The sequence below is a fragment of the Chiloscyllium punctatum genome, chromosome 4, assembly GCF_047496795.1.
Source record: "Chiloscyllium punctatum isolate Juve2018m chromosome 4, sChiPun1.3, whole genome shotgun sequence".
Lineage (NCBI taxonomy): Eukaryota > Metazoa > Chordata > Chondrichthyes > Orectolobiformes > Hemiscylliidae > Chiloscyllium > Chiloscyllium punctatum.
In genome coordinates, this window is record NC_092742.1 from 76,388,356 (window position 1) to 76,415,164 (window position 26,809).

A 26,809-nucleotide genomic window follows, 5' to 3' on the forward strand; every position below is an offset into this window, starting at 1 on the left:
TTAATAGAATTATGGTCACTGTCCCCAAGAGTAGGTCAAGTTTTGCACCTTCCCAATAGGTAGATCCATATACTTAATCAGAAATTTTCCTTGTACATACTTAACAAATTCCTCTCCATCCAAGCCCTTAACACTATGGAAGTCCCCCAGTGTAGGTTTGGAAAGTTAAAATCCCCTTCCATTATCACCCTATTATTCTTACAGATAACTGAGGTCTCCCTAGAAATGTTTTTCTCAATTTCCTGCTAACTGCTGGGGACTCTCAATTGGGTGGTCGTACAATCCCAGTAAGGTGATCATTCCTTTCGTATTTCTCATTTCCACCCAAATGACTTCCCTGGATGTATTCCCAGGGATGTCCTCCCTAAATACAGCTGTAATGTTATCCTTAATCAAAAATGCCATTCCACCTCTTCTCTTTCCCCCCTTTCTATCCTTCCTATAGCATGTATACCCTTTAACATTAAGCTGCCAGTCCTGTCCATCCCTGAGCCATGTCTCTGTATTGCTATGATATCCCAGTCCCATGTTCCTAACCATGACCTGAGTTAATCAGCCTTACCTGTTCGGCCTCTTGTTTTGAAATAATTGTTCTTTAAATTATCAGTCCTATTGCCTTCTCTACTTTGCTCCTGTCTGCCCTGCCTGTTTGACTTGCTTCTTTTCCCATCTGAGACTGATCTCTTTCCTGATTATCTCCCTGGGTCCCACCCCCCAATGCCTTACTAATTTGAATCCTTCCAAGCACCTCTTGCAAATCTCCCCACAGTATGTTAGTCCCCTTCTGATGCAGATGCAATCCTTCCTTCTTATACAGGTCACATCTACCCCAAAAGAAATTCCAGTGATCCAAAACTGTGAAACCTATTCCCCTGCACCAGCTCCTCAGCCATGAATTCATCTGTTCTATTCTCCTATTCCTACCCTCACTTCCTTGTGGCAATGGGAGTAATCAGATATTACTACCCTCGAGGACTTCCTTTTAAAATTCTTGCCTAACTTTGTATATTCTCTTCTCAGAACCACATCCTTTTCTCCTCCTATGTTGTTAGTGCCAATGGTCCCTCTCCCCTTTGACAATATTCTGCACTCTCTCTGATATATCTTTGATCCTGGTTCCAGGGAGACAACACACCATTCTGACGTCTCACTGTCAGCTGCAGAAATGTTTGTCTGTGCCTCTGACTAGAGAGTCCCTTACCATAATTGATTGTTTGGCACCTGGTGTACCTGGTGTAGAGCCAGTCTCAGTACCAGAAACCTGGCTGTCAGTGCTACATTCCCCTGAGAGTCCATCACCCCCTACATTTTCCAAAATAGCATACTTGTTTGAGATGGGGACAGCCACAGGAGACTCCTGCACTACCTATCTCTCTCTCCTACCTTTTCCTGGTGGCCATCCATCTACCTGACTGTATCTTCACTTTATCTCACTCCCTGCAGCTGCCGTCCATCACACCCTAGTTCCTGTACATTCCTTATTGCCTCGAACTGCCACTCCAACTCCGCTCCTCAAACTGCGATCCGATAGGATTCGCGATGAAACACACTTCTTATAGACATAATCAACAGTAACATTGAAACTCTCCCTAATCTCCCACATCCAATGGGAAGAGCACACCACTCTACTAAAGGCTATCTCTGTACCTTAAAAATCTACAGACATGAAAGTAGCGAAGCTTTACTGCTCTAAAAACACTGCATCAGGCTAGCTGTGTAACTATGTTTTTATATTTTTAAAGCTTAATCAAGAGACAGATATCAATAGCAATATATAAATTATAAAAAAAACTACTCACTATTGGAGATCTATGGAAAGAAGGCAGGGTTATGTTTCTGGTCCAGTGATCCTTCCTTTGCTAGGAAAATGTAGTATTTATGCTGAAGGTGGGGTAGAGAATTGGGGAGGACTAAATGATAGGTGGAGATGGAATCCAGAGAGACTGAAAAACAGTTGGACAGGCAAAGTCATCTTGGGAATTTGAATAGCTGCTATTGGGGCAATTACAATGCCTTAGGTGTGATAAGAGTCTATGTGATGACAAGGCCTGGTGTTTGGGGTTAGGGTAAAGACATGGCAGAAGGTGCTCAGTCCCTAAAACTATTCAACTTAATATTGAGTCCAGAAGACTGCAGGGTCCCCAAGTGGAAAATGAGATGTTGTTCTTTCTGCTTGCGCTGAGGTTTGCTGGAGCACTGTGGACACAGCCATGGTCGATCATGGTCTAGGGGACAGGAAGAGGTATTAGAGCTGGAGCTCAGCCTCCATAATGTAGAGCCCAGTTCCCAGACAACAGCAGTTCCATCCTTGTCAGTAGATGTGGTTACAAAGCAAGGACTGGATCTGAGAGCTCTGAATGCAGTCAGCTCAGAGAAAGACAGAGGGTGGAATTGGTGGTGCTGGTTGGGAAGGGCGTGGCGTGCACAGGAGCAGAGAAACCTCAGCTGTAAACGGCCAGAGAGAGGGATCCAGATGCAGGACATCCTCTCTAATATCCTGTGTCAACCTACTTTGTCAAGCCCCTTTAGCATCTTATACGCATCCCTTCGATCTTCACTCATTCTTCTGAACTCCAGAGAGTATAGGCCTAAACTGGTGAATCTGTCTTCATAAGACAAACCTTTCATCTCTGGAATCAATCTAATGAACCAACTCTGAACCGCCTTCATTGGAATTAAATTCCTTCTCTCGGAAGGGGCTAAAATTGTATGCAGTATTCCAAGAGTGGTCTCACATTACCTGCCATCTTGACCAGAAACTGAATGGGACTCACCATCTAAATACAGTGGGTACGAGAGTAGGCCAGATGCTAGGAACCTTCAATGAGCAACTCTCCTCTTGACTTTGAAAAACCTGTCACCATCTGCAAGGCACAAGTCAGGAGTGTGATGGAATATTCCCCCACACGCATGATTGCGTGCAGCTCCAACAACACTCAAGAAGCTTGACACCATCCGTGAGAAAACATCCATGTTGACTGACACCACACTCATGCCATCCACCACTGGCACACATGTAGTAACAGCAGTATATACGACCTACAATCTGCACTGTAGAACTTTACTGAGGCTCCTTAGAGACAGTGCTTGTCAAACCCATAACTGCTATCACTAGAAGGAAAGGGCTGCAGATACATGGGAACACCACCACCTGCAAGTTCGCCTCCAAACTATTAAGTATCCTGACTTGGAAGATCAAGTCAATTGTAGCTGTTCAAGTAAGCAGCTCACTATCTTCTTGACAGTAACTGGAAACAAACAATAAGTGCTGGCCTCACCAGCAATTCCCACATCCCATGAAAAAGCAACAAAAAAAGATTTAAGCCTCTAACTGAAGAATTTTTGCACGTCTCCATATTAAATAGTTAACCCTGAATTCTGAGACTATTTTCCTAATGGTCAACTCTCCAACCTGGGGAAACAACCTCTCTGCATCTCCCCTGTCAAATTGTATAAACGTTGTATATATTTCAATGAGAGTGTCCCTAATTTCTGAGCACGATGTCCATCCTATTTCGTGTAACTGCAGTGATATCCAAGGTGATACTTTGATCACACCAAATGGACTAGGAGTGCTCCTGAAAGAAAGCAATAGGTTTGGCAATCTTTTTCGTACATCTCTTGTTCAGGTTTCTCCCTTTTCTGGGAATTTATATCCCTTTAGAATTCAGTGTGATATGTTTAAGATGTAATTAACATTACATGTCAAGTTTTATTTGTTATTGGTATGTGGGTAAAAGCTGTGATTATCTGTGATGCCTATTATTAAATTAAAGTAACTTAATTTGAACAGAGTTGTGAGAGCTTACATAGGGTGGACTCACATGTAAGGGAAGGATACCTATTCCTTTAATATGTAATGGAACTGCTGCGTACTATTCAGGTGCTAGGAGTTGTTTGATTCCACAAATTCACTTTCCCAATTTGCCACTACTGTAAGGGCTGCAAGTTTTTATTTTTGTTTTTTGACTGTCTGTGACACTAACAAAGCTGTTTTTGTTGCCCATCTCTACTTGGTCTGTGAAGCTGACACTGTTCTGACCCTTGCAGCAAGAGGATGTTTGCAATGGAATTCCAGGATTTTAATCCAGTGACAAAATAAAGTAATATTTGTCCAAATAGCACACCAAAGGAAAAATTGAAGTTAATAGTATTTCTATGATCTTGCTAATTTTGTCCTTCTATGAGATAAATGAAGTCCAGCTGGAAAGTATAGTTGAAGCAAATATTTGGTGAATTGCTGTAGTAATATACTGCTGCATTATATACTGCTACTATAGTGCACTGATAGAAGTGGGAGGAAATTCAGCTTCATGGTATGCACTGAATCTAATAGAATGCTCTATCCTGAATGAACATGTAATGGCTGAATCAATTCAGGCAAGTTGTGAGCATTCCATTACTTGACTAACTTATTATTGGAGAGGTTTTGAGAGGTCAGATGCACTGATTATGTAATGTTGAGATTTTTATTTTTTGTCGCTAGATTGGTATGGCTGATCCATTGTAACTTTGGGTTAGTGGTGATCTCTAGAAGGTTGATGAGTGGCTTCCTTTGTTAGAGATGGTAAGAGGATCGGCAGAAGAATCAGAGGGAAGTTTTGATTTACCTGGAATGTAAAGTCTGACATGATGGTGGAAGTCCATTTCAGTCATGTATATGCTTGAAAAAGAAAAATAATACAGTGCTGTTATATAGCATAATAGTGGTGAAAGAGTTAAGATTGAAGGTGCATTAGCTCCACCAATCTGTTGGCAGCATACATTCTTTGGATAGAAAAGCAGTATTGCATGATGTCTTGATGGAGACAGCTATGGCAGACCTGGTTCCTTTTTATAGTTGTAATCATATCTAATTACTTAAAGTGATGATTTGGAGGTGCGTGGTTGGACTGGGGTAGACTACATGTGATGAAGGGGCTACGTTCTGAAAGCTTGTGATTTCAAATAAACTTCATTGGGCTGTAACCTGGTGTTGTGTAACTTAAAGTGAAGTATACCTATTGCTATCATGTATTAAATGTCACACTAGTAAGTCAAGTGCATGTTTTGTTAAGACTCGTCAGTGATGGTTCCTCTGTCATTGATTATTAAACAAGCTTTTAGACTCAACATTGAAAGGAGGTTGTATGGCAAACTATCCCAACTATCAGTTGCAAGTGTTTGGTACTCAGAGACTTATGAGAGAAGAGTAGTGAAATGATGTGAGCGTAATGGGCAAAGTAGCCCCTAATGAGTGCTGTCTGATACAGCGATTATGTGGTCATTGCCTAACACTCAAGTGGCATAAATGTTCCCTACGTTTACAAAGCAAAGCAAGATAGTGTCTAGGCCCAGTGGTGGCTGGCATAAATTTTGTTATCAAAGAAGGAGATATAAATGAAGATTGAGGACTTTGCAATTGTAGCTGTATGAATTATAAATCCACACCTGACATTACGGTAGCAGGATTGTCAATGATAACATTGTTAAAGGTAATACTCCCTGGAATTTCTGCAACAATACTTTAGGGATGATCATTCTTTTGGATCTTTATGGCACCAACTGCAGAAATAATACTTTGGATTATTTATGACTTTAGCCACTGGGAAGTTATCTTTTAACCCCCACTGTCTTCCTAATCTCTCAAGATCTTTGGGCTAAGCTCTTTTAAAAGCTGCATTGATATTAGTAGCTTTACTCTTGCTTCTTTGGCGAGCAGTCTTTCTGACTATTTCTTAGTGAAAACTATTTCGATGTCTAGCGTTGAATGGTTCTGACAAACTGAGAGAGAGTGAGCAATTTATTGATGGGTAGATGTTACTTAGCATACTGATGTCTCCTTGACGATTGTAAGGAGTGTGTGAGAATTTTACACTTTGAAAAATATTGAGTTAAACTCACTACACAGTCAGGGTTTCATTGCATGAGATATTGAATTTCAGTCAGAGTTTTAAGAGGGAATATGGCACGATTAAACATAAAGCCGTATGATGTAAAAAGAGCTGGTGTAGATCAGGCAGGACAGCTACCATGTTTAGACTACTTCTTGATCCTTGGGTCTGAGTATCAATTGTCTGATGTGGAAACAATTCCACACTTTTATCATTTTTTGCATATAAAAGAGTTTTCTAATATCAATAAAGGTCTAGGTACCTATTCAAAATTTCAGGACCCAACTGTAATAAAACATTTCAATAGGTGAAACCTTTTACTGCATCATTAGTCCAAGTATTCCCTATTTTGTTGTGTTAATTTTTTAAAAAATGCCTCTTGGGCTGATATAGAGATGCAGTGCTGTGAAAAGTTTCTGTAACAAAAACAAATCCATGGATTTCACAAGCTTTATTTATAAAAAAAAATACAAAAATATATCAATGTCTTGTTTATTGCATAAATTAAAACAAGGTTGCTGTTCAGTCACTTAAAATAAGATTTCAGTTGCAATGAAATGTTTTTGTTCTTTCTGTTCATATATGGTTAAATTGCTTGTTTAACAAGCTAGATGTCAACTCAGAATTTGCGGAAGTTATAGAAAACTGGAGCATAGGGCTGCACAGATTATTCTTAGTTACACCCTAACATTTGGAGTATTCATCACCACAGTATGAAGTCATTGTATTTACTCAAAGACACAGCTATGTTTTGAATTGGTTCGGCTTTGTAATTTAAAGAATTTAACAGCTTACTGGTGTACACACTGCATATTACTTTGGAATTAGGTTCTGTTGTGAGTCGTTTAGCTAGTCTGACCTTTTTAAAATGTGTCAGTTGGAACAACATTAAAGTCCTGGAAGATAAGGCTACACACTTCCAGATAGACACGCGAATGGCTTCACTGGTGCCACCTAACCTTGGTAAAGATCTGTAGAGTTGGTAAGCTAAGAGAAGCCAGCTGTTAACAAAAGGCATGATCTTACAAAATGATTGGCCTGTCAAAAGAATCACAGGACAGTAGGAAGTGATTCCTGTAAGATGACCATTTTTTAAAAGAAATCAATCACTAAAAGGGCAAATATTATTAGCCATTCTAAAATTAACTGTGGATTTTTCATGCACTGTTCATGCACTACTAAGACCAATTAAACATTGGGATGTAATGACTAATAAGAACTAATAGGCCTGAGGTTTAAGTGGTTCAGTGCACAAGATAGGAAGACTGAATACAGGAGAACTTCAGCCTGCAGAACAGAACAAGAGACCTGTGCTTAGTCATTCAGTGTCTTGAACTGATTCCTGAACTGAAAAAAACACTGCTTTTATTAAGTATTATTTCTGTTTTACTTTCTGATAAACTTTAATGCTTATGAAAACATATTTATATTGGAAGGGGTCTTTGTAACTAATAATGACCAGTAATCTTTGATATTGACTCTCTCAAAAGTCAGTCTGTAATTATCATTGACTTGGTTTTCACAATTAAAGTACAGCCCAAAATATTACACAAAGATGAACAAAAATAGTGCCAAGTGCAAGGGGAGCTATTGCAAAACTTGAAGATTTTGAGTCAGAAAGTAAATTATTTAGACATACAAAATATTAAATGGCATAAAGAAGATAAATGTAGAAGTTTTGGGAAAGTTCTTTGTTCGGTCATCAGATTATGTTGCAGATGGTAAATATAGCGCAAAATGATATGGCAAATATGCAACAATCTCACCAGTTATTATTCTTTTGAAATTCGTATTTTTTAGAAGAAGCCAGTACTCAAAAAAAGAAAAAAAGTTATTTGCTTTAGTGAAGCATTCAAACACTCAGGTATAAAAACCTAAGGAGTACTTTTAACTGACTGATTATTGCCCAATCAGTCTCCCTTTCAGCAATGGTTCAGATGATGACTGTAGGAGGAAATGAGGAGATCCCTTGATAACAACTGAGGGTGTTGAAGATTAGAGTTGCAATTGATTTTCATAGAAAAAAACCCGATGCACTAATGATGCATTATATTTAGTTTAATTACTGAAATGAAATTCTATACCTGAACTGTAGAGCAATCAGCTTGGACTTGTAATGCTCAAATATGTAGGATAGTATCCTAAAAAGCCTATATTGGAATATTGCTTACTTTGTATCATTTTCCAGCCTCATTATTTTGGTTACATATGATGCGAAACCAATAAAAAGGTTTATTTGAGGGCATCTTATATGGCTGTTCAGAAGGTTATTGAGGGCTACGTTGCAAATGATTTCTTGCATGTAGTTCAAACATTTGTCAATCCAACTGTTAGCTAAATTAAAAGCTGTTCTTACCAGGCTCTGTTTTCTTTTCATAGGATGATGAAGTTGTACTTCAGTCTACTGCAACCATCCAAAAGGAACAACGTAAATTTTGCCTTTCAGCGGAAGGATTTGGTAGTCGTTTGTGCTTTCTTGAGCCCACTTCAGAAGCTAAGGTACTGTTTTAAATTCAAAATTTCAAAACACATGTTTCAATCTGTTACTTTTCAATGAGGACATGTTTTCCAAAGTACAGTTTGTTAAAAGCTATGTGTGTTAAAATGCACTCTGTAATTTGAATTTCAGTATTATCCAAATTTATACAGGCAATTAAGTATGCTAAATCATGCAAATAAAACTTCAGTTTAGTATTAATTCATTCCAAGTCTTATTTCTATTATCTTTCTTTATCCTATTTAAACAAGCACCAAGTATTTACACACATTATCTTAATTCATTGCTGAAGCTTAAACCACATTAAATACAGAAAACATTTGGAGAATAAGGATCTTATCATGTAAAATATCTGCCCAATTTCAGAATTTGCATTTTTTTAAATGAAATTTTCTTATTCCTTCCTTTTGTGAATAGTTTGACCCCACATTTTTCCATAAGTCAAAGTTCAAAATATCAAAAAGGGCTCCAAGGGCTCAGTAGAAAGCCTGATGTGGAACAAAGTTATGGGAAATATTATTTTAAATTATTATATTTGGAAATGACAAATTATTGGATTTTAAAATTCTCTGCAATTACCCAGGCTATTTTTTCAGGTCAAGTGGTTGTGTTCATTAAGTTCTTTTATTCACGTCAACATTAAAACATGAGTTATAATGCTTGAACAAGATATAACATGGTATGGGGAAGTTGGAATGCTTGCTGATTTCCCTATGGCTTTTTCTGAGGCAAGGGAACCTAATACAGAATGCAACTTCAGAGTTTTCACGCTAATTGAGGCACGTCAGAATCGTTACATTGCAGCCAGTTTCAGAGAGATGAGGGCAATGAATAGTTCTTGGTCAACCCCTTCTGAAATGCGATCGAATAGGTTGGGCTGTTATGTGACGTCATCAGAAAGAGATCATTTTAATTCTGCAATGACTATTTTTAAGTAATGAGTAGGGGAAAAAGGAGGTGCACTTTTAGAAAAGAAGAGTTGGATTGGTTTGAGTGCTGAACAAGCATGTGAATGAGTTCACAGAAAAGGCATCATAGATTATCAGTCAATAACCAGAAGAAGCTATCAAATCTAATGTGCTGACGACTGGCAGATCAATAGAGTGGATCTTTCCTCTTTTTAAATGAATTTTGTGATGGTGAGCCTGGAACCATTCTCCTTACAGCAATTTGCACTAAATGTAATTAAAAGCTTCTCTGGTTGAGTTCATGTTCCTGGAAATAAACAGATCAATGCTGTATGAAATACTAACTTCAGTACAAAACGTATTAACAAATACCACCTCATTGAGAATTTGTAAAAACAAAACAGATGTACATCTAATTACTTATTGTTGCTTTTGTTGGAGATACATTTGAATAGGACGCTTCTGAATAGCTGTCAAGTGGAGAGATTTTGCCTTCAAAAATTAGAAAAATATAAAATTGACCTTTGCTGTACCACATCCAAGTTACCTTTTAAGGATGTTCTCTTGCTGTCATGCTTCCAACAAGCTAATTTGACAAGGCATTAAGTTACCAGCAGTGACTTGGGTCAGATATAAAGTTTACTCAACACAGCCATCTTCAGTAACTTAATCTCAGAAGCTCTGTTTAAGTTGTTTTTAATTCTTACATGGGGTATGGGTGTCACTGGCAAAGCCATCTATTGTTATTCATTTCCTGATTACCCTTGAATTGAGTGGCTTAAGGGCTGTTTCAGAGGCAGCTCCATTGTTATGGATCTGAAGGCTGTAGGTTAGGCCAGGTAAGAATGGTAGCTTTTACATTTCTGTTACTCGTTCCTGAGATGTGGGCTTCGCTGAGCTGGAATTTGTTGCCCATCCCTAACTGCCCTTGAGTGGCATAATTCAGAGGGCAGCTGTGAGTCAACCACATTGTTGTGGGTCTGGAGTCACGTGTAGTTCAGATTGGGTAAGGATGATGGACTTCCTTCCCTTGTGGGCATTGTTAAAACAAAATTACAATAATCAACTATGTACAGTCACCATTAGATTAGCTTTTAGTTCAAATTTATTTTTGTATCAGGTTTTAATTTCACTTTACACTGTGGTGGTATTTGAGCCCCTGTCCCCAGAGCATTATCCGTGGTCCCTGAATGACCAGTCCAGTGATATTGTCATGACAACACTGCCTCCTTCTCTAAAACACATCAGTGAACCAGCTTGCTTAGTAATTGATAGTAGTTTTATGATTAACATTAATTAAACTGGCTTTAAATTCCAGATCTCTTTTTAAATAACTATTGGAATTTTTGCTACTGGCTGCCATGGTAGGATTTGAACCCATGTTTCACAGAGGTTTAGCTTGGCCCTCTTAATTACCAATTGCTATTATGCTACTATCTCCCTGAGTGAAAAATCTACAATTCATACTGACTTATCACTTGTTATATATTCCAGAATTTGTGGTTTTGGGTGCAATGAGGGAGTGTGTGGGGGCAACTGGGTGAGAAATTATTTATTGAATGATTTACTGGATGCACAAATCCTAAAGTTTGTATTTTTTTTTGAGTCTCGCCTTTTAAATTGAGGGAAACTGAAACTGGGTTGAAACCAGACAAAGATGTAGAGCCATCCAGGTTCCCATCACAGAGTCATAGATTCCTAGAGATGTACAGCATGGAAATATTCGGTCCAACCCGTCCATGCCGACCAGATATCCCAACCCAATCTAGTCCCAACTGCCAGAACCCGGCCCATATCCCTCCAAACCCTTCCTATTCATATACCAATCCAAATGCCTTTTAAATGTTGCAATTGTACCAGCCTGCACCACTTCCTCTGGCAGCTCGTTCCATACACTTACCACCCTCTGTGTGAAAAAGTTGCCCGTTAGGTCTCTTTTATATCTTTCCCCTCTCATCCTAAACCTATGCCCTCTAGTTCTGGACTCCCCGACCCCAGGGAAAAGACTTTGCCTATTTATCCTATCCATGCCCCTCATGATTTTGTAAACCTCTATAAGGTCACCCCTCAGCCTCCGACGCTCCAGGGAAAACAGCCCCAGCCTGTTCAGCCTCTCCCTATAGCTCAAATCCTCCAACCCTGGCAACATTCTTGTAAATCTTTTCTGAACCTTTTCAAGTTTCACAACATCTTTCCGATAGGAAGGAGACCAGAATTGCATACAATATTCCAACAGTGGCCTAACCAATCTCCTGTACAGCTGCAACATGACCTCCTAACTCCTGTATTCAATAAGCTGAAGAAAATAAAAGTTGGTTCCAGTGGGTAACAATAAGCAAATACAAGGTTGATGAAGCTAATTCTGTTAGTTACTCGAATTTGGAGTTACAGTGAATTTGGATAAAAGTAACATTTGACGAATCCATACTATCAAGCCTGTCATAAGCAGTGGTGAGTAAGTACTGCAGAAGTATGCTACTTTATTTTTGAAGATTGCATCTTTGGAACTTGGGTTGACTGAGAGCTGGTTTCAGGTGAGAATCTGTGGCTGAATCTACAGAGAAGAGGATCTGGAATTCTACCTGAGAAGGATCGTAGGCTTGAACCTCTTTGTGGTGGAAGTTGATGCCATGTATGTTGAGTGGAAGAAGTGAGGACTGCAGATGCTGGAGATCAGAGCTGAAAATGTGTTGCTGGAAAAGTGCAGCAGGTCAGGCAGCATCCAAGGAGCAGGAGAATCAACGTTTTGGGCATGAGCCCTTCTTCAGGAATGAGGAAAGTGTGCCAAGCAGGCTAAGATAAAAGGTAGGAAGGAGGGATTTGGGGGAGGGGCGTTGGAAATGCAATAGGTGGAAGGAGGTTAAGGTGAGGGTGATAGGCCGGAGCGGGGGTGGGGGCGGAGAGGTCAGGAAGAAGATTGCAGGTTAGGAAGGTGGTGCTGAGTTAGAGGGTTGGGACTGAGACAAGGTGGGGGGAGGGGAAATGAGGAAACTGGAGAAGTCTGAGTCCATCCCTTGTGGTTGGAGGGTTCCTAGGCAGAAGATGAGGTGCTCCTCCTCCAGCCATCGTGTTGCTATGGTCTGGCGATGGAGGAGTCCAAGGACCTGCATGTCCTTGGTGGAGTGGGAGGGGGAGTTGAAGTGTTGAGCCACGGGGTGGTTGGGTTGGTTGGTCCGGGTGTCCCAGGGGTGTTCTCTGAAACATTCCGCCAGTAGGCGGCCTGTCTCCCCAATATAGAGGAGGCCACATCAGGTGCAGCAGATGCAATAAATGTGGTGTGTGGAGGTGCAGGTAATTTATGGCGGATATGGAAGGATCCCTTGGGGCCTTGGAGGGAAGTGAGGGGGAGGTATGGGCGCAAGTTTTGCATTTCTTGCGGTTGCAGGGGAAGGTGCCAGGAGTGGATGTTGGGTTGGTGGGGGGTGTGGACCTGACGAGGGAGTCATGGAGGGAGTGGTCTTTTCGGAACACTGATAGGGGAGGGGAGGGAAATATATCCCTGGTGGTGGGGTTCGTTTGGAGGTGGTATAAATGACGATGGATGATACGATGTATATGGAGGTTGGTGGGGTGGTAGGTGAGGACCAGTGGGGTTCTGTCCTGGTGGCGATTGGAGGGGTGGGGTTCAAGGGCGGAGGAGCGGGAAGTGGAGGAGATGTGGTGGAGAGCATCGTCGATCACGTCTGGGAGGAAATTGCGGTCTTTGAAGAAGGAGGCCATCTGGGTTGTACGGTGTTGGAACTGGTCCTCCTGGGAGCAGATTCAGCGGAGACGAAGGAATTGGGAATATAGGATGGTGTTTTTGTAGGGGGCAGGGTGTGAGGAGGTGTAGTCTAGGTAGCTGTGGGAGTTGGTTGGTTTATAGTAAATGTCCGTGTTGATGCGATTGCCCGAGATAGAAATGGAGAGGTCAAGGAAGGGGAGGGAGGAGTCTGAGACTGTCCAGGTAAATTTGAGGTCGGCGTGGAAGGTGTTGGTAAAGTGGATGAACTGTTCAACCTCCTCGTGGGAGCACGAGGCAGCGCCGATACAGTCATCGATGTAGCGGAGGAAAAGGTGGGGGGTGGTGCCAGTGTAGCTGCGGAAGATGGACTGTTCCACATATCCTACGAAGAGGCAGGCATAGCTGGGGCCCATGCAGGTGCCCATGGCTACTCCTTTGGTTTGAAGGAAGTGGGAGGATTGGAAAGAGAAGTTGTTCAGGGTGAGGACCAGTTCAGTCAATCGAAGGAGGGTGTCAGTGGAAGGGTACTGGTTGGTACAGCGGGAAAGGAAGAAGTGGAGGGCTTTGAGTCCTTCGTGACCACTTCCTCCAAACCAAAGGAGTAGCCATGGGCACCTGCATGAGCCCCAGCTATGCCTGCCTCTTTGTAGGATATGTGGAACAATCCATCTTCTGCAGCTACACTGGCACCACCCCTCCACCCTTTCCTCCGCTACATCGATGACTGTATCGGCGCTGCCTTGTGCTCCCATGAGGAGGTTGAACAGTTCATCCACTTTACTAACACCTTCCACCTCGACCTCAAATTTACCTGGACCGTCTCAGACTCCTCCCTCCCCTTCCCAAACCTCTCCATTTCTATCTCGGGCGACTGAATCTACACGGACATTTACTATAAACCAACCGACTCCCACAGCTACCTAGACCACACCTCCTCCCATCCTGCCCCCTGTAAAAACACCATCCCATATTCCTAATTTCTTCGTCTCCGCCGCATCTGCTCCCAGGAGGACCAGTTCCAAAACCGTACAACCCAGATGGCCTCCTTCTTCAAGGACCGCAATTTCCCCCCAGACGTGATCGATGATGCTCTCCACTGCATCTCCTCCACTTCCCGCTCCTCTGTCCTTGAGCCCCGCCCCTCCAACCGCCACCAGGACAGAACCCCACTGGTCCTCACCTACCACCCCACCAACCTCCATATACATCGTATCATCCGTCGTCATTTATACCACCTCCAAACGAACCCCATCACCAGGGATATATTTCCCTCCCCTCCCCTGTCAGCGTTCCGAAAAGACCACTCCCTCCGTGACTCCCTCGTCAGGTCCACACCCCCCACCAACCCAACCTCCACTCCCGGCACCTTCCCCTGCAACCGCAAGAAATGCAAAACTTGCGCTCACACCTCCCCCCTTACTTCCCTCCAAGGCCCCAAGGGATCCTTCCATATCTGCCATAAATTCACCTGCACCTCCACACACCACATTTATTGCATCTGCTGCACCCGATGTGGCCTCCTCTATATTGGGGAGACAGGCCGCCTACTGGCGGAACGTTTCAGAGAACACCCCTGGGACACCCGGACCAACCAACCCAACCACCCCGTGGCTCAACACTTCAACTCCCCCTCCCACTCCACCAAGGACATGCAGGTCCTTGGACTCCTCCATCGCCAGACCAAAGCAACACGATGGCTGGAAGAAGAGCGTCTCATCTTCCGCCTAGGAACCCTCCAACCACAAGGGATGAACTCAGACTTCTCCAGTTTCCTCATTTCCCCTCCCCCCACCTTGTTTCAGTCCCAACCCTCGAACTCTGCACCACCTTCCTAACCTGCAATCTTCTTCCTGACCTCTCCGCCCCCACCCCCGCTCCGGCCTATCACCCTCACCTTAACCTCCTTCCACCTATTGCATTTCCAACGCCCCTCCCCCAAGTCCCTCCTTCCTACCTTTTATCTTAGCCTGCTTGGCACACTTTCCTCATTCCTGAAGAAGGGCTCATGCCCGAATGGTCGATTCTCCTGTTCCTTGGATGCTGCCCAACCTGCTGCGTTTTTCCAGCAACACATTTTCAGCTCATGTATGTTGAGTGGACCGGATAGGAAATCTGTAATGTCCATTTTTGTATCTGCTGTGTGGTGTGTACTTTGCATTGAGCGTAATTTGCCTGTTAATTCATTTTTTAATATGTTAATTCTGCTTTGATCTCCAAGGTAAAATACTGTAAAAAATGACATTTTGTTCATTGCTTCTTTATTATGGTCATGTGGTAATTTTAGCTATTCTGGTTTGTTGATCTCCATGGGAAGCATGAAATGCTTGCATTTGATAAGAGCTGGGTTGAAGCTCCCCACAGATGAAAGTGCAATGCCTTTGTTCATTGGACCAACCAGCCTTATTTTGCTATTGAGTATCCTCAGTGATGTTCATTTTATCCATATTGGTACATAAACACAATGATTCATTTTCACTATTTGAAGATTTTTCTTTGCTGTTATCGATGTTTGCGCTTCTTATTAGATTGTTTTTCTATTTCTTGTCCTCAATTTAGTTTTTCTTCAAAATTTATCCAACCTTTTTTCATTACTTTTCTTTATGATTCACTTAATTGTCCATGGCCTTACCCTGTTTTCTGGCATTGGGATCATTAAGAATCTATCCCAGTTTTTAGTGGGATCACTGTCAGTGTTTGTCCTTACTCATTTGATTGAGAATGAACACGTCAGGGCAAGGGGATTTAAAGCAAAGATGGGCAGTGTAATGCTGTGGTTTAGTAGCTGGCTCTCTTGTTCTGGAAGCACACGATCCGAAGTTTGCGTCATATTCCAGGGCTTGAATGTAAATCAGGACGAACAATCCAGTGTAGTACTGAGGGAGTATTGCACTGTGAAAGTACTTCTATATTGAGGTCCTGTCTGCCTGCTTGGAAGGGATATAAAATAATCCATTGCACTATTTTCAAGATTAGACGACTTACCCTTGGTGACATGGCTAACATCACACACAAAAAAAATACAGATTATGTGGCATTATCACATTGTCCGGCACATTCTTAAACACAGTGATGAAATATAGATGTTAGTCTGTGATGCTGACACAACTGAAGCATGCAGATATGAAGCTTGGAATTTTCTTTGCTCTCTAGGATAATCCTGGAGTATTGGATGTTTGTGGGAGATAGTTATTGAACAATCTTGCCACTCTGTTCTATGCACTGTTCTGACAGAGGGCTCCAAACCAAAAGACTGATCAAACCGATTATAATGGTCAGGATATAATCTAAAAAAGGGACTACTTTGCACGTGCAACAATGTGATAGCTGGTGAGATGATGTTGGATTATAGACCAAACACATCATGCTGAGCTGCAATAATACTGTGGGCAGGTGGCAATCAATCAAGAGCTGACCCACCCTATTCAAATCATCAAATAATGTGTAGCTAATCTCGGTAGCAGTTTGTTGATGTGCACTGGCATAACCGTTGCAGAATCTCCCACTGGGGGTCAATGTTCTCCAGAAACCAAATTGGATCAGGGACTATGATGGCAAGACCAAGTAGGGGGCTAGGAATTGTGAAGCAAATGACTCTCCTCCTGGCTGCCTATCTTCCACCTACAAGGCACATAACCTCATGTTGGTTGCCCCACATCTACCATCTCACCATTAGACTCCATATGATTAGATTAGATTAGATTAGATTACTTACAGTGTGGAAACAGGCCCTTCGGCCCAACAAGTCCACACCACAACACCGAAGCGTAACCCACCCATACCCCTACATCTACATTTACCCCTTACCTAACACTATGGGCAATTTAGCATGGCCAATTCACCTGGCCTGCACATCTTTGGACTGTGGGAGGAAATTGATAATGGTTATATGGTCACCATTAGGCCAATTGTCATAGAAAACACCTTTAATGGCCTTTAAGGTAGGAATGCCATCATCTTTATGTGGTCTGTTCGACCTGTGAATCTAGATCCACAGGAATGTGGTTGACTCATACCTGTGCTGGGTAAATACAGCTTAGCTAGTGACACCCACACCCCATTAACAAAAAGATTTCTTTATAATTGGCAATCCACAAAGCCCTAAAATCACAAGTGATCAAATGATCCTCCATATCAGTAGTGCTGTCATCATACACCTTCCCCTAACCCTTTTGGCAGGACTGTTTACTGCAGTTAAATCCCCTTACAATCTCATTGTTCTGTTAGTTTCCTACAGGCTTCCCTGTGCCAATGAAGTAACTCCATTCATATTTGCAAATAACTCCAAAACCACAACCTCATTGGTCAGGTTCACCACTCCTTCAGTTCTGCTCCTCTCTCCCTGGCATTCTGAAACGTTTTCTCCTGTGATGATGTGTTATTGAGCCATGACATAGATTCTCAGGCATACTCATTCCAATCATTTCGCAAACTGTGGAGGCAGACAGTCAGCAGTGTTCTCTCCAATGTCTCCTGAACCCTCTAAAACCAGCACCATATCTACGTAGACCTCAGGAACACATTAATTGACCTTTGTGCATCATGTTACTTTGTACTTCTGTGCAGGATGTAAACCATACACAGATGATGCCTTCCCATTCCTTTGCATGCATGTCCATCTCCTCAATAGAGCCTTATCCTTGCAGAGTTCAGTAAGTTACTAAGTAATTTCTGATCCTGAATCTAAGATCTTCGAATGATCTCAGGGCTGTTGAACTCCACTGCAACTTCTGTCCAGGCTGCTTTGGTTAAAATCTGCGTTGCCTGGATTCCTTTTCTTGGTCATCCATAGAGAGACAAATCTAGTTATCCCTACATACCAGCTATCTGCCCCAGTGTTCATGCATTCCGTGGATTGGCCTTCTCTGTTAAGCTTCTGAGATGCTTTTTTTTAGTTAAATCCCCTTGCAATCTAAAATGTTGGACCACTAAAATGAAAAAAAGAACCACTTCTGCCAAGTTGTCCAAGTATTTGTGGAATCCAAGGAATTGCTATTTCTTCCAGAAAACCCCTACCCCATCTGAACCTGACACAGCCCCATGCCTGGTGCCCCTTCATTACAGTGGACATGACCTCTTTCCAGGATAAGGCTTGCCAGCTCTGTGCCTTAACCCTATCTGGTCTAGGTCACAATGGGTAAACAATCCACCATTCACCCACTTCTACTCTCGGCTGGAAGCCAGGAATTGGTCCAAGGTATATTCTTCTGCATTATAGGGGGTTAAAGTTAGTGAGCTATTCATTCCCAGATCAGAATCTCACCCACTACCATAGGACCACTTTACTCAGTCCCTGTTCTCGAAATTCATTACATTTCTCAGAAAAACCATCTGAAAGTTTTCATTACATGTTTGGTACAATTCACTGATATGTTCTTTCATGACGAAAAGCGGTGATGAATGGTCGCAGATCTCAAACATATTTTGCTTCCAAAGAAGCTGATCTGACTGCTGGGAAGTTTTGCAGCAAATTATAATCTTTCTTGGTGTTGGGGTTGAAGAAGAAACTTCTTGCTTACCTTGGATCAGTGCAAAAGAATCTTTTAATAATCATTAGACCAGGCAAAACCCATGGGAGGTGATGGGATCCAGGAACAATTCCAGACTTACTCTTGTGATAAGTCATGGAGTGCAGGGACAAGACAGAAGACCCATCATACTGTCCCCAACTTGGAAAAGGCATTGCATAATTCAAAGAGCAGATTCTCAGAATAACCAATTGTTTGAGACTCAGGATTGAGTGGTGGCTACCTGAATTGACATCGCACCAAGTATTAACACTGGCTACAACTAAAGATAATTCCGTGTTAATGACCACCAGTAAGTTTATAATAAGCCACCTAGTCATACAGAACTTGAATAATGCTGAAAAGTGAGGTACGTTGCCAAAGCTTTTTGCCTTGCCACATTAAGACAAATGAAAGATCACCAACTTTCAAATGACTGTAATTCATATCACAGTAGAAAAAGGTGCCTATTAGCTGGCAAGTCAAAGTGTTGCTATGAGAAAGAAATATAGAATTATAGGCTCCCCAAGTTCCTAGATATTTCAAAATTGCCATTCTTGTATTTGTAATGATGGTTGCAAGATGAAAAACTTTCACAATGTGTCTCCTTTTTCAGCAGCGTTAAAAATCACAGAACACCAGGTTATAGTCCAACAGGTGTTGTGTGATTTTTTAAAAAACTTTGTCCACCCCAATATTAATATTCCCTAACTAACTCCCTTTAAGCAGTAGTATAGCCTAGTATTTGCAACATTTCTGAACTAGTTTAGCACTATTGCTCTAATTGGTTGTTGAAAGATTATACATACTTAAATTTTCACTCTAAGCTTGTCTTCTGTTTTCGCTTGCTAGGCAAAACTCCTGACATAAATCTTGTCTGATGATCACATTCTGTCTGTGTTAAGTGCATTCAATGAAGCTAAAAGTTGAACCACATAGTTGACTCGGATCAACATCTAAGTGGCCATAATTCATTTTAAGCATCACCTTGCTAGTTTTGCAGAAAGTGAAATTTTACAAAATGATTTTTCCTTGTGCTAAAAACTTACTCAAGCAATTTAAATTTTTAAAAATCTCTCAGATGGATTAGCACAGCTATTAAATTGATGCACAAACCCTTGACTAAGCACTGTCTTCTTTTAATACTATGCTGCATTACATTGATTAATACACCAATTCTAAGGCTACATTTACACATGTATGCTTAATGAATTGCAGGGTAATTCGATTTTCATGGAGCAAGCTGAATCCAGTGGGGATCAGGAGTGAAGCACTGTAAGGATGAAACTTCGACGGGTGAATGTACAGTTGGGAATTAGTGTGCCCCAAATATATGTTTAACAGAGGCAGAAGCCCAGTGCGAAAGACAAAGGGGTTTTTAATGGTGGAGAAAGAGAAACAGATGTAAAGTGGGTGTAAATTAAGGTGACAAAGGAAGAGAATGGGTTTTCCCTACTGAGAGGGCATCGTGTCAGTTGTACATCACTCAATTGTACATCTGCCATTACAGCCACGTCCAGCAAGATTCCAACACCAAACGTATCTTCCCCTCCCCTTCACTTAATACATTTCCTCCAATGATGCCCTGATCTACCTCTCCATCAGTCTTATGCTTCCTCACTTCCCATGCAGTCACAATGGTGTAAAACTTGGCCATTCATCTTTTCCCTCCTCACGGTCCGAGGTCTCAAACATACCTTCCAGGTCAAACAGTGTTTCACTTGTACCTCCTTCAAACGTGCCTACGATACTTGCTACTCTCAATGTAGTCTCTTTGACACTGGTGAGACTCTATGGAGTCTAGGTAAACACTTTGTGGAACACATCCACTCTCTGTGTAGGAATGACCCTGACCTTCAGTTCCTTGCCATTTTACTAAACTGCCTTGCTGTCATGGTAACACATCTGTCCTGGGCTGGCTGCATTGCTCCAATGAAATACAGTGCAAGCTTGAGGGTCGTGTATACTCAAGTACAGGTATACGAAAGTACTGTGAAAATTGTACAATGTTGTTACTCCTGACACTATCTTAGGTTCAAATGTACCCAGGTACAAAATCTTAAGCACAAAGTAAAAAAATAAATTCAACATTAAAGTCCTTCTTAATATAAAGTGGGAAAATATAGAAATAAAATTAAAAGTCCAACATTACATTCTCTCTGCCAGTAACTTTTATTTAAGACAAAATTGCATTATTATTTAATTTATTTGTGCTGTTAAAAAAAATGATGTGTATACCCCTGCGTTTTGTTTCTGTTATTTAATGTGTATTTTTACATTGATTATGCTACAGGAAGGATGTTGTGAAACTTGAAAGGGTTCAGAAAAGGATGTTGCCAGGGTTGGAAGGTAAATAGGATAGGGTAAATAGACAGGTCTTTTTCCCAGAGTGGGAAAGTTCAAAACTAGAGGACATAGGTTTAAGGTGAGAGGGGAAAGATTTAAAAGGGATCGAAGGAGCAACAGTTTCACGCAGAGGGTGGTACATGTATGGAATGAGCTGGCAGAGGAAGTTGTGGAGGCTGGCACAATTACAACATTTAAAAGGCATCTGGATGGGTATTATGAGTAGGAAGGATTTAGAGGGATATAGGCCAAATGAAGGCAAATGGGACAAGATTTATTTAGGATATCTGGTTAGCATGGACGAGTTGGACTGAAGGATCTGTTTCTGTGCTGTACATCTCTATGACTCTATGATAACACCTCATTTTAGCTTAGCCAGGTTACAGCCTTGACATCTCAATATTGAATTTCTTCACTACAGAAACTCAATGTACTATGTCTGTTGATCATTTTTTTCACATTCTTCCCCACTCCACAGCTTTGCTTGTTTGTGTCTTGCTTACTTTGCTGTTAGTTGAGAGTAGGCAGAAGTGGGTACTGCAGATGCTGGAGATTAGAGTCAAGATTAGAATGGTGCTGGAAAAGTACATCAGGTCAGGCAGCATCCGAGGAGAAGGAAAAATCAACATTTTGGGCAAAGATCCTTCATCAGGTTAGTTGAGAGTACCCATTCTCTTCCTTTTTCACCTTCAGTTACATCCATTTTAAATCTCTCTTTGTCTATCTCCACCATTAATAACCCGTTTGTTGTTTCCACTGCGGTTCTGCCTCTTTGAAAAGCATATTAGAATACATTTCCAACACCTTTCAGTTCTCAAAATGAGTTATTTCCATGCTTGAAGTACTAACTCTGGTAGAGTTATCGGTGGTTCATTTTCCTTTGAGAATTGCATGGTCATTTGAAGGAGCCAAAATGCCACTGTATCTATTCTGTTTAATATTGGCCGTTGCAATTTACAATCATCAAAGATTCTTTTATTACTTCTGCAGTTCTCCAATAAATATGGTTTTGTGTGATATCGTAAGAGGGTTCCATTCAGTTTAATAGAGAAGGAAGGCTTTTTCTTATTTACACAGATCCAACTAACATTAAAGGTGCAACAAGTATTGTCTGAGTTTGATTTCTGGTCTGTGCTGATCTCCACTGAATGCCAGAAGTATGCTTCATTTAGTCTCAGTGTCTTTGGCTTAAATGAAGGAAGACCTTATTCTTCTACTTATCTACTATATACAGAAACCATGACTCAAAACCGTGTGTATATTTCAGGATTGCTTGGAGTCTCCTGATTTAGTGACACCCTTAAGAGTTGAACAGCTTGTCAATTAAGAATATGGGAAAGGGGGAAAAAAGCTGCTGCCTATAGGAAATGGCTGTAGCTGTACTGTTGTTAATATCATTTTCTCATGTTCATTTCAACTTATATTTTTGGGAGTCAGCACTCTCCACAGTGGTATATTTCACAAGCAGATAGATCTTAGAACTGACCTTTGCACAGTGTATATAATCAGACCACATAGGGTTTGCTGAAATGTCAATATGACAGTCAAGTTTGTGCCATTTTCTATCATCCTTTAAATAAACAGCATATTTTGTATCCTATTGGTACCAAACCAATTCTGGTGTGATTTGGATTTTATTCCAGATAAACTAAATGAGGAAAAATGAAGCATCCTTATTAAACTGGTTACATCATCTCTTTTCCCTTGATGATCTGCTTTCGCCAGACCTCAACTTATGTAAAAATTGTTCTTTGTACAGAATTTTAAAAGCTGCTTGACCACAAACAAAAGTGAAAATAATCACTTTGATAATTGTAATATTTTTCTTTTTGTTCACAGTATGTCCCTCCTGATCTCTCCATCTGTGTTTTTGTGCTGGAGCAGTCACTGTCAGTCAGAGCTTTGCAGGAGATGTTGACCAGTACAACTGAAAAGAGCAATGAAGGTGTAAGTATCGAGACCAACAGATATCAAAATAATTCACCATGTCACTCTTTTAGTAACTTGATTTATTATCTACTTTTTTCTGTTTAATATCATTGTTTGGAATTATTTATATTTGTTGCTACTGTTCTTACAGTCCAGATGGTGTTTTAGTTTTTGCCCAACAGGTTAAGTTGTGAACTGATATCTAAAACGCATAATGTCATTACTTAATTTGCGAATGACAGCACAGAGTGATTTTCACTGACTACTGGATATGTTGTGTATATTGATTGACTAAGTTTGCATCTTGGTAAGACCACAGTGAACAGTTCTTGTCTCCATATTTAGGCTTAGGATATTGATACACTAGGGAAGGTGCAAACAACATGAAAAAGATAAACTGAATACAATGTTATGCCATTAGGATTGGATAAGAAAACTTGTAGAGTGGATGTACTGACATACTCCAGTACTCAGAATTCTATGTAATTCTCTGTAAGTCGACTTCATTATCTGCGAGTAGCTCTTGTTTCAGTCAAGTGGATTTGGCATCTGTTTCCATGTATAATTTTCTCTTTTTAATTCATCTGATTATTTTCTTCAAGTGTTCTTCTGTTATACTCGTAAGCATTATCCATTATGCAGTTGTTTGTAATTTCTGCTTTTTCAGAATTGAAAAGATTAACACAGAGGGCAGGTCTTTGGTGCAACTCGTTTCAATCTATCTGAGGGTAGATGGTAACTCTAGGAGAGTTTCCTGGTCAGCTACATTACGCAATAGCAGTCCATTGTAGTACTTCCCCAGAATACTCATGGATGAATCCAATAAGTTGTTGTTCCTGAAAGAGAGCGAAAGAGAGAGAGAAGGAAAAATTAACATATCTCAAATATAATCTAAGTAGAACATGAAATTGTGCGGTATTTTGTGGTGCAGTATTTGCATCCCTATCTCTTGGTTAGAAGTTCTGGGTTCAGGTTCCATGCTAGTACATTATGGCCATAGAAGATGTGGTTGTGATTTGGCCTGACAGGTTGATTACAGACCCTGCCATACATCTGACGACAGGGGCAAAGAATGGGAGAGTCTCTTCATCAGCTCTCCTGCAGTGGCAAGCAACTGCAGTACTTTGGCCATAAATGTAGTCTGCTACATTAGAAGGTCTAATGCTTAATACTTGGAAACTAGGACAGACATGTAATTGATCTTTTGTATTGTATACCAGTGTATTGTTAGCTCGAGTAATTACGTATTCACAGAGTTGTATTGAAGGGTTTGTTTCCGTGCTGTACATCTCTATAACTCTATGACATGATCTTAACAACATTCCTGATGAAGCTTATGCCTGAAACATTGATTCTTTTGCTCCTGGGATGCTTTTCCAGCACCACACTCTCAACTCAGATCTCCAGTATCTGCAGTTCTCACTTTCTCCTAAGATCTTGACAACAGTCGGCTGTTAAATGATTGTTTAGTTCATTTAATTATTCACAGAATATGCCAAGCCTGGATATCTATTCAAGGATTCCATTGGAAAGTGAAGTAATGATCAGTTGTGCTTTTTGTCAGTTCCTTGACAAAACTAGGATTGCATTCCAGATCACTACTGCAGTTGTTTGTTCCATATTGATCTCTCGGCAACAGCTCAAAGTTAAATCATGGAAGTAACTAGAAGAAATGAGAGAAGTGCACGTGTAGTGTTGTAATTTCTTGTTTCTCTCTGCTATTCCTTTTAACATGCTAGTCAATAGAGTTCACCAAATGGGTATGTATGTTCATTGATCTGACTTTTTTTTCACTCCTGCATGCATGTGGTCAAACAGTTGTACTCTCAAAATATTTTTGTAAGAAAATAGTCACTAATGTTTCCTTTGCATACGTGTGTAGACGTTTAACTTTTTTTTAATTATGAGAAAAAAGTTGTTTATTTGGACAATTCCACATTTAGTGCTTTTTGTTGAAAAGAAATTGAACCCCTTACTGATTAAATTATTCTTTGGTCCTATTGAACATATTTTATTAGAAAATAATAATCTACTGGACTGAATTTAGCAAGTGAAGCAAATAATGCCATCCAGGACCAGAATGATGAGCCAGCAGTTTTTAATATATCATTTGAAGAAAGTTTATTATTATTTATCTTAATCCATATGGTGATAGCAGTGGCAGAGCTAACTTTTTGTTTTGCTCTTCAATGGTGCATATTGGGGCATTTTCATGACATCTACTTGATATTATGTTCAGTTGATTCATAATCTTTCAAGATTTAAGGATTCTGATATATGAGCCAAGTTTGTCAAATAATCTGGTGTTGTTTATGGGAAAGTTTCAGTTGTATACATTTTTGCTGGTACATTAACATTTTTTTCAAAGTTGTGGTTTTTCTGGACGAAGTAATGCATTGCAGAACCAGTCTATGTCACATGACAATATGGTTTGGTAGAATGGAAAATAACACTTTGGATTTCTCTGCTATTTTTCTAGCCTCACTTGGAGTGCAGCAAGAATGCATTTGAATAGAGATTGCAGTCTGGATTTCCTTTCAATGCAGATTCACTGCCAGAAATAGGTTGTAGCAGGACTTCCGGTTGCTGCCCTGATCTCCATAAGACCCCAGACTATTAGCCAGCTTTAGGGCCCATTTAAATCAGGAATCGCTCAGCATAGGTTTAGCTTGCTTCCATTTTAATTTTCTTTGTATCACTATCCCAGTAGAAATGGACAGTAATTCGAGCTGCTTTGCTCATCACTAGCCACTTCCAAAGATGGATTCTTAAGCGAGCATTACGTTCCTTATTGGTTTATGAAGGAGGCATGAAACACATTCCAAATACTTGTGAGGAATGCTTGATAGTAACTGAATCAGTATAATACTCAAGTCCTGATGATGGGCTCTTGCCCGAAACATCGATTTTCCTGCTCCTCTGATGCTGCCTGACCTGCTGTGCTTTTCCAGCACCACTCTAATCTAGGCTCTGATTTCCAGAATCTGCAGTCCTCACTTTTGCCTAATACTGAATATACCTTAGTGCCCATTGAGTGATAGGTATAGCACCATAAAATGATGTCTTCTTGTCCCTCTTTTGCATCCAGGATTACCAATGTAATGAATCCAAAATGTCGATATTCTCAGTACAATTGAAGCATGACTTTGAGGGGCAACACTTGCTCTAGACAAGGGGAACTGGTGGGTGATGTACTTCTATTTCCCAAATAATTTGTTAAGGGGCCGCATCAAAGGTTATCGTAGAAAATAAAGGCTCATGCTGAAGATGTTGATATAGGTAAAAGATTGCCTGGCTAACAAGAACCAGAGAATAGATATAACTTTGTCATTTTCAAGTTGGCAAGGTCTAAAGAATGATGTGCCACCAGTATCAGTGCTGGGGCATCAACTGTTTGTAGTTTATGTAAAGGACTTGGATGAAGAGGCAAAGAGTATGATTGCCAAATTTGCTGATGTTACAATGATAGATAGGAATGAGAGTTGTGAAAAGGACACAAGAAGGCAAGAAGAGATTATGAATAGGTAAAGTGAATGTGCAAAGATATGAAAAGTGGATATTAATATGGGAAAATGGGAAGTTGTCCATTTGTCAAGAAGATTAAAAAAATGTTAAAGCTCTGTAATGCAAAGGAAACTTGGTATCCTCATACATGAATCACAAAAGGAAGGCATGGAAATTAGGAAATCTAATAGAATGTTATCATTTATCATGGGGAAATTGAACACCAAAGTAGGGAGGTTATGCTTCAGTTATACAGAGATGTAGTAAGACTAGTCTAGAGTATTGTACACCATTTTAATCACCTAATTTAAGAAAGGATGTAAGTACAGTGGAGGCAGTTCAGAGAAGATTTATTTGACTAATACCTGAATGGGTGGGTTGTTGTTATGAGAAAGATTGTAGGGGCTATAGTGTTATCCACTGGAGTTTTGAAGAATAACAAGTGAATTATTTGAAACCTGTAAAATCCTGTGGAGTTTTGACAGGGTAGATGTGGAGGGGGTGGTTCCTCTAGGCGAGAATCT

General features: G+C 40.7%; 1 protein-coding gene across 9 annotated transcripts in view; it reads left to right on the forward strand.

The window, feature by feature from the left end:
• The window catches only part of ryr3 (ryanodine receptor 3), a 382,820-nt gene that overhangs the window by 54,277 nt on the left and 301,734 nt on the right, over positions 1–26,809 (forward strand). For all 9 annotated transcript variants that reach the window (XM_072569064.1, XM_072569065.1, XM_072569067.1 and 6 more), the window contains exons 2-3: positions 8,253–8,372; positions 22,692–22,799. In XM_072569064.1, coding sequence (XP_072425165.1) covers positions 8,253–8,372; positions 22,692–22,799 — 228 coding nt within the window. The remainder of the gene's footprint in view (positions 1–8,252; positions 8,373–22,691; positions 22,800–26,809) is intronic.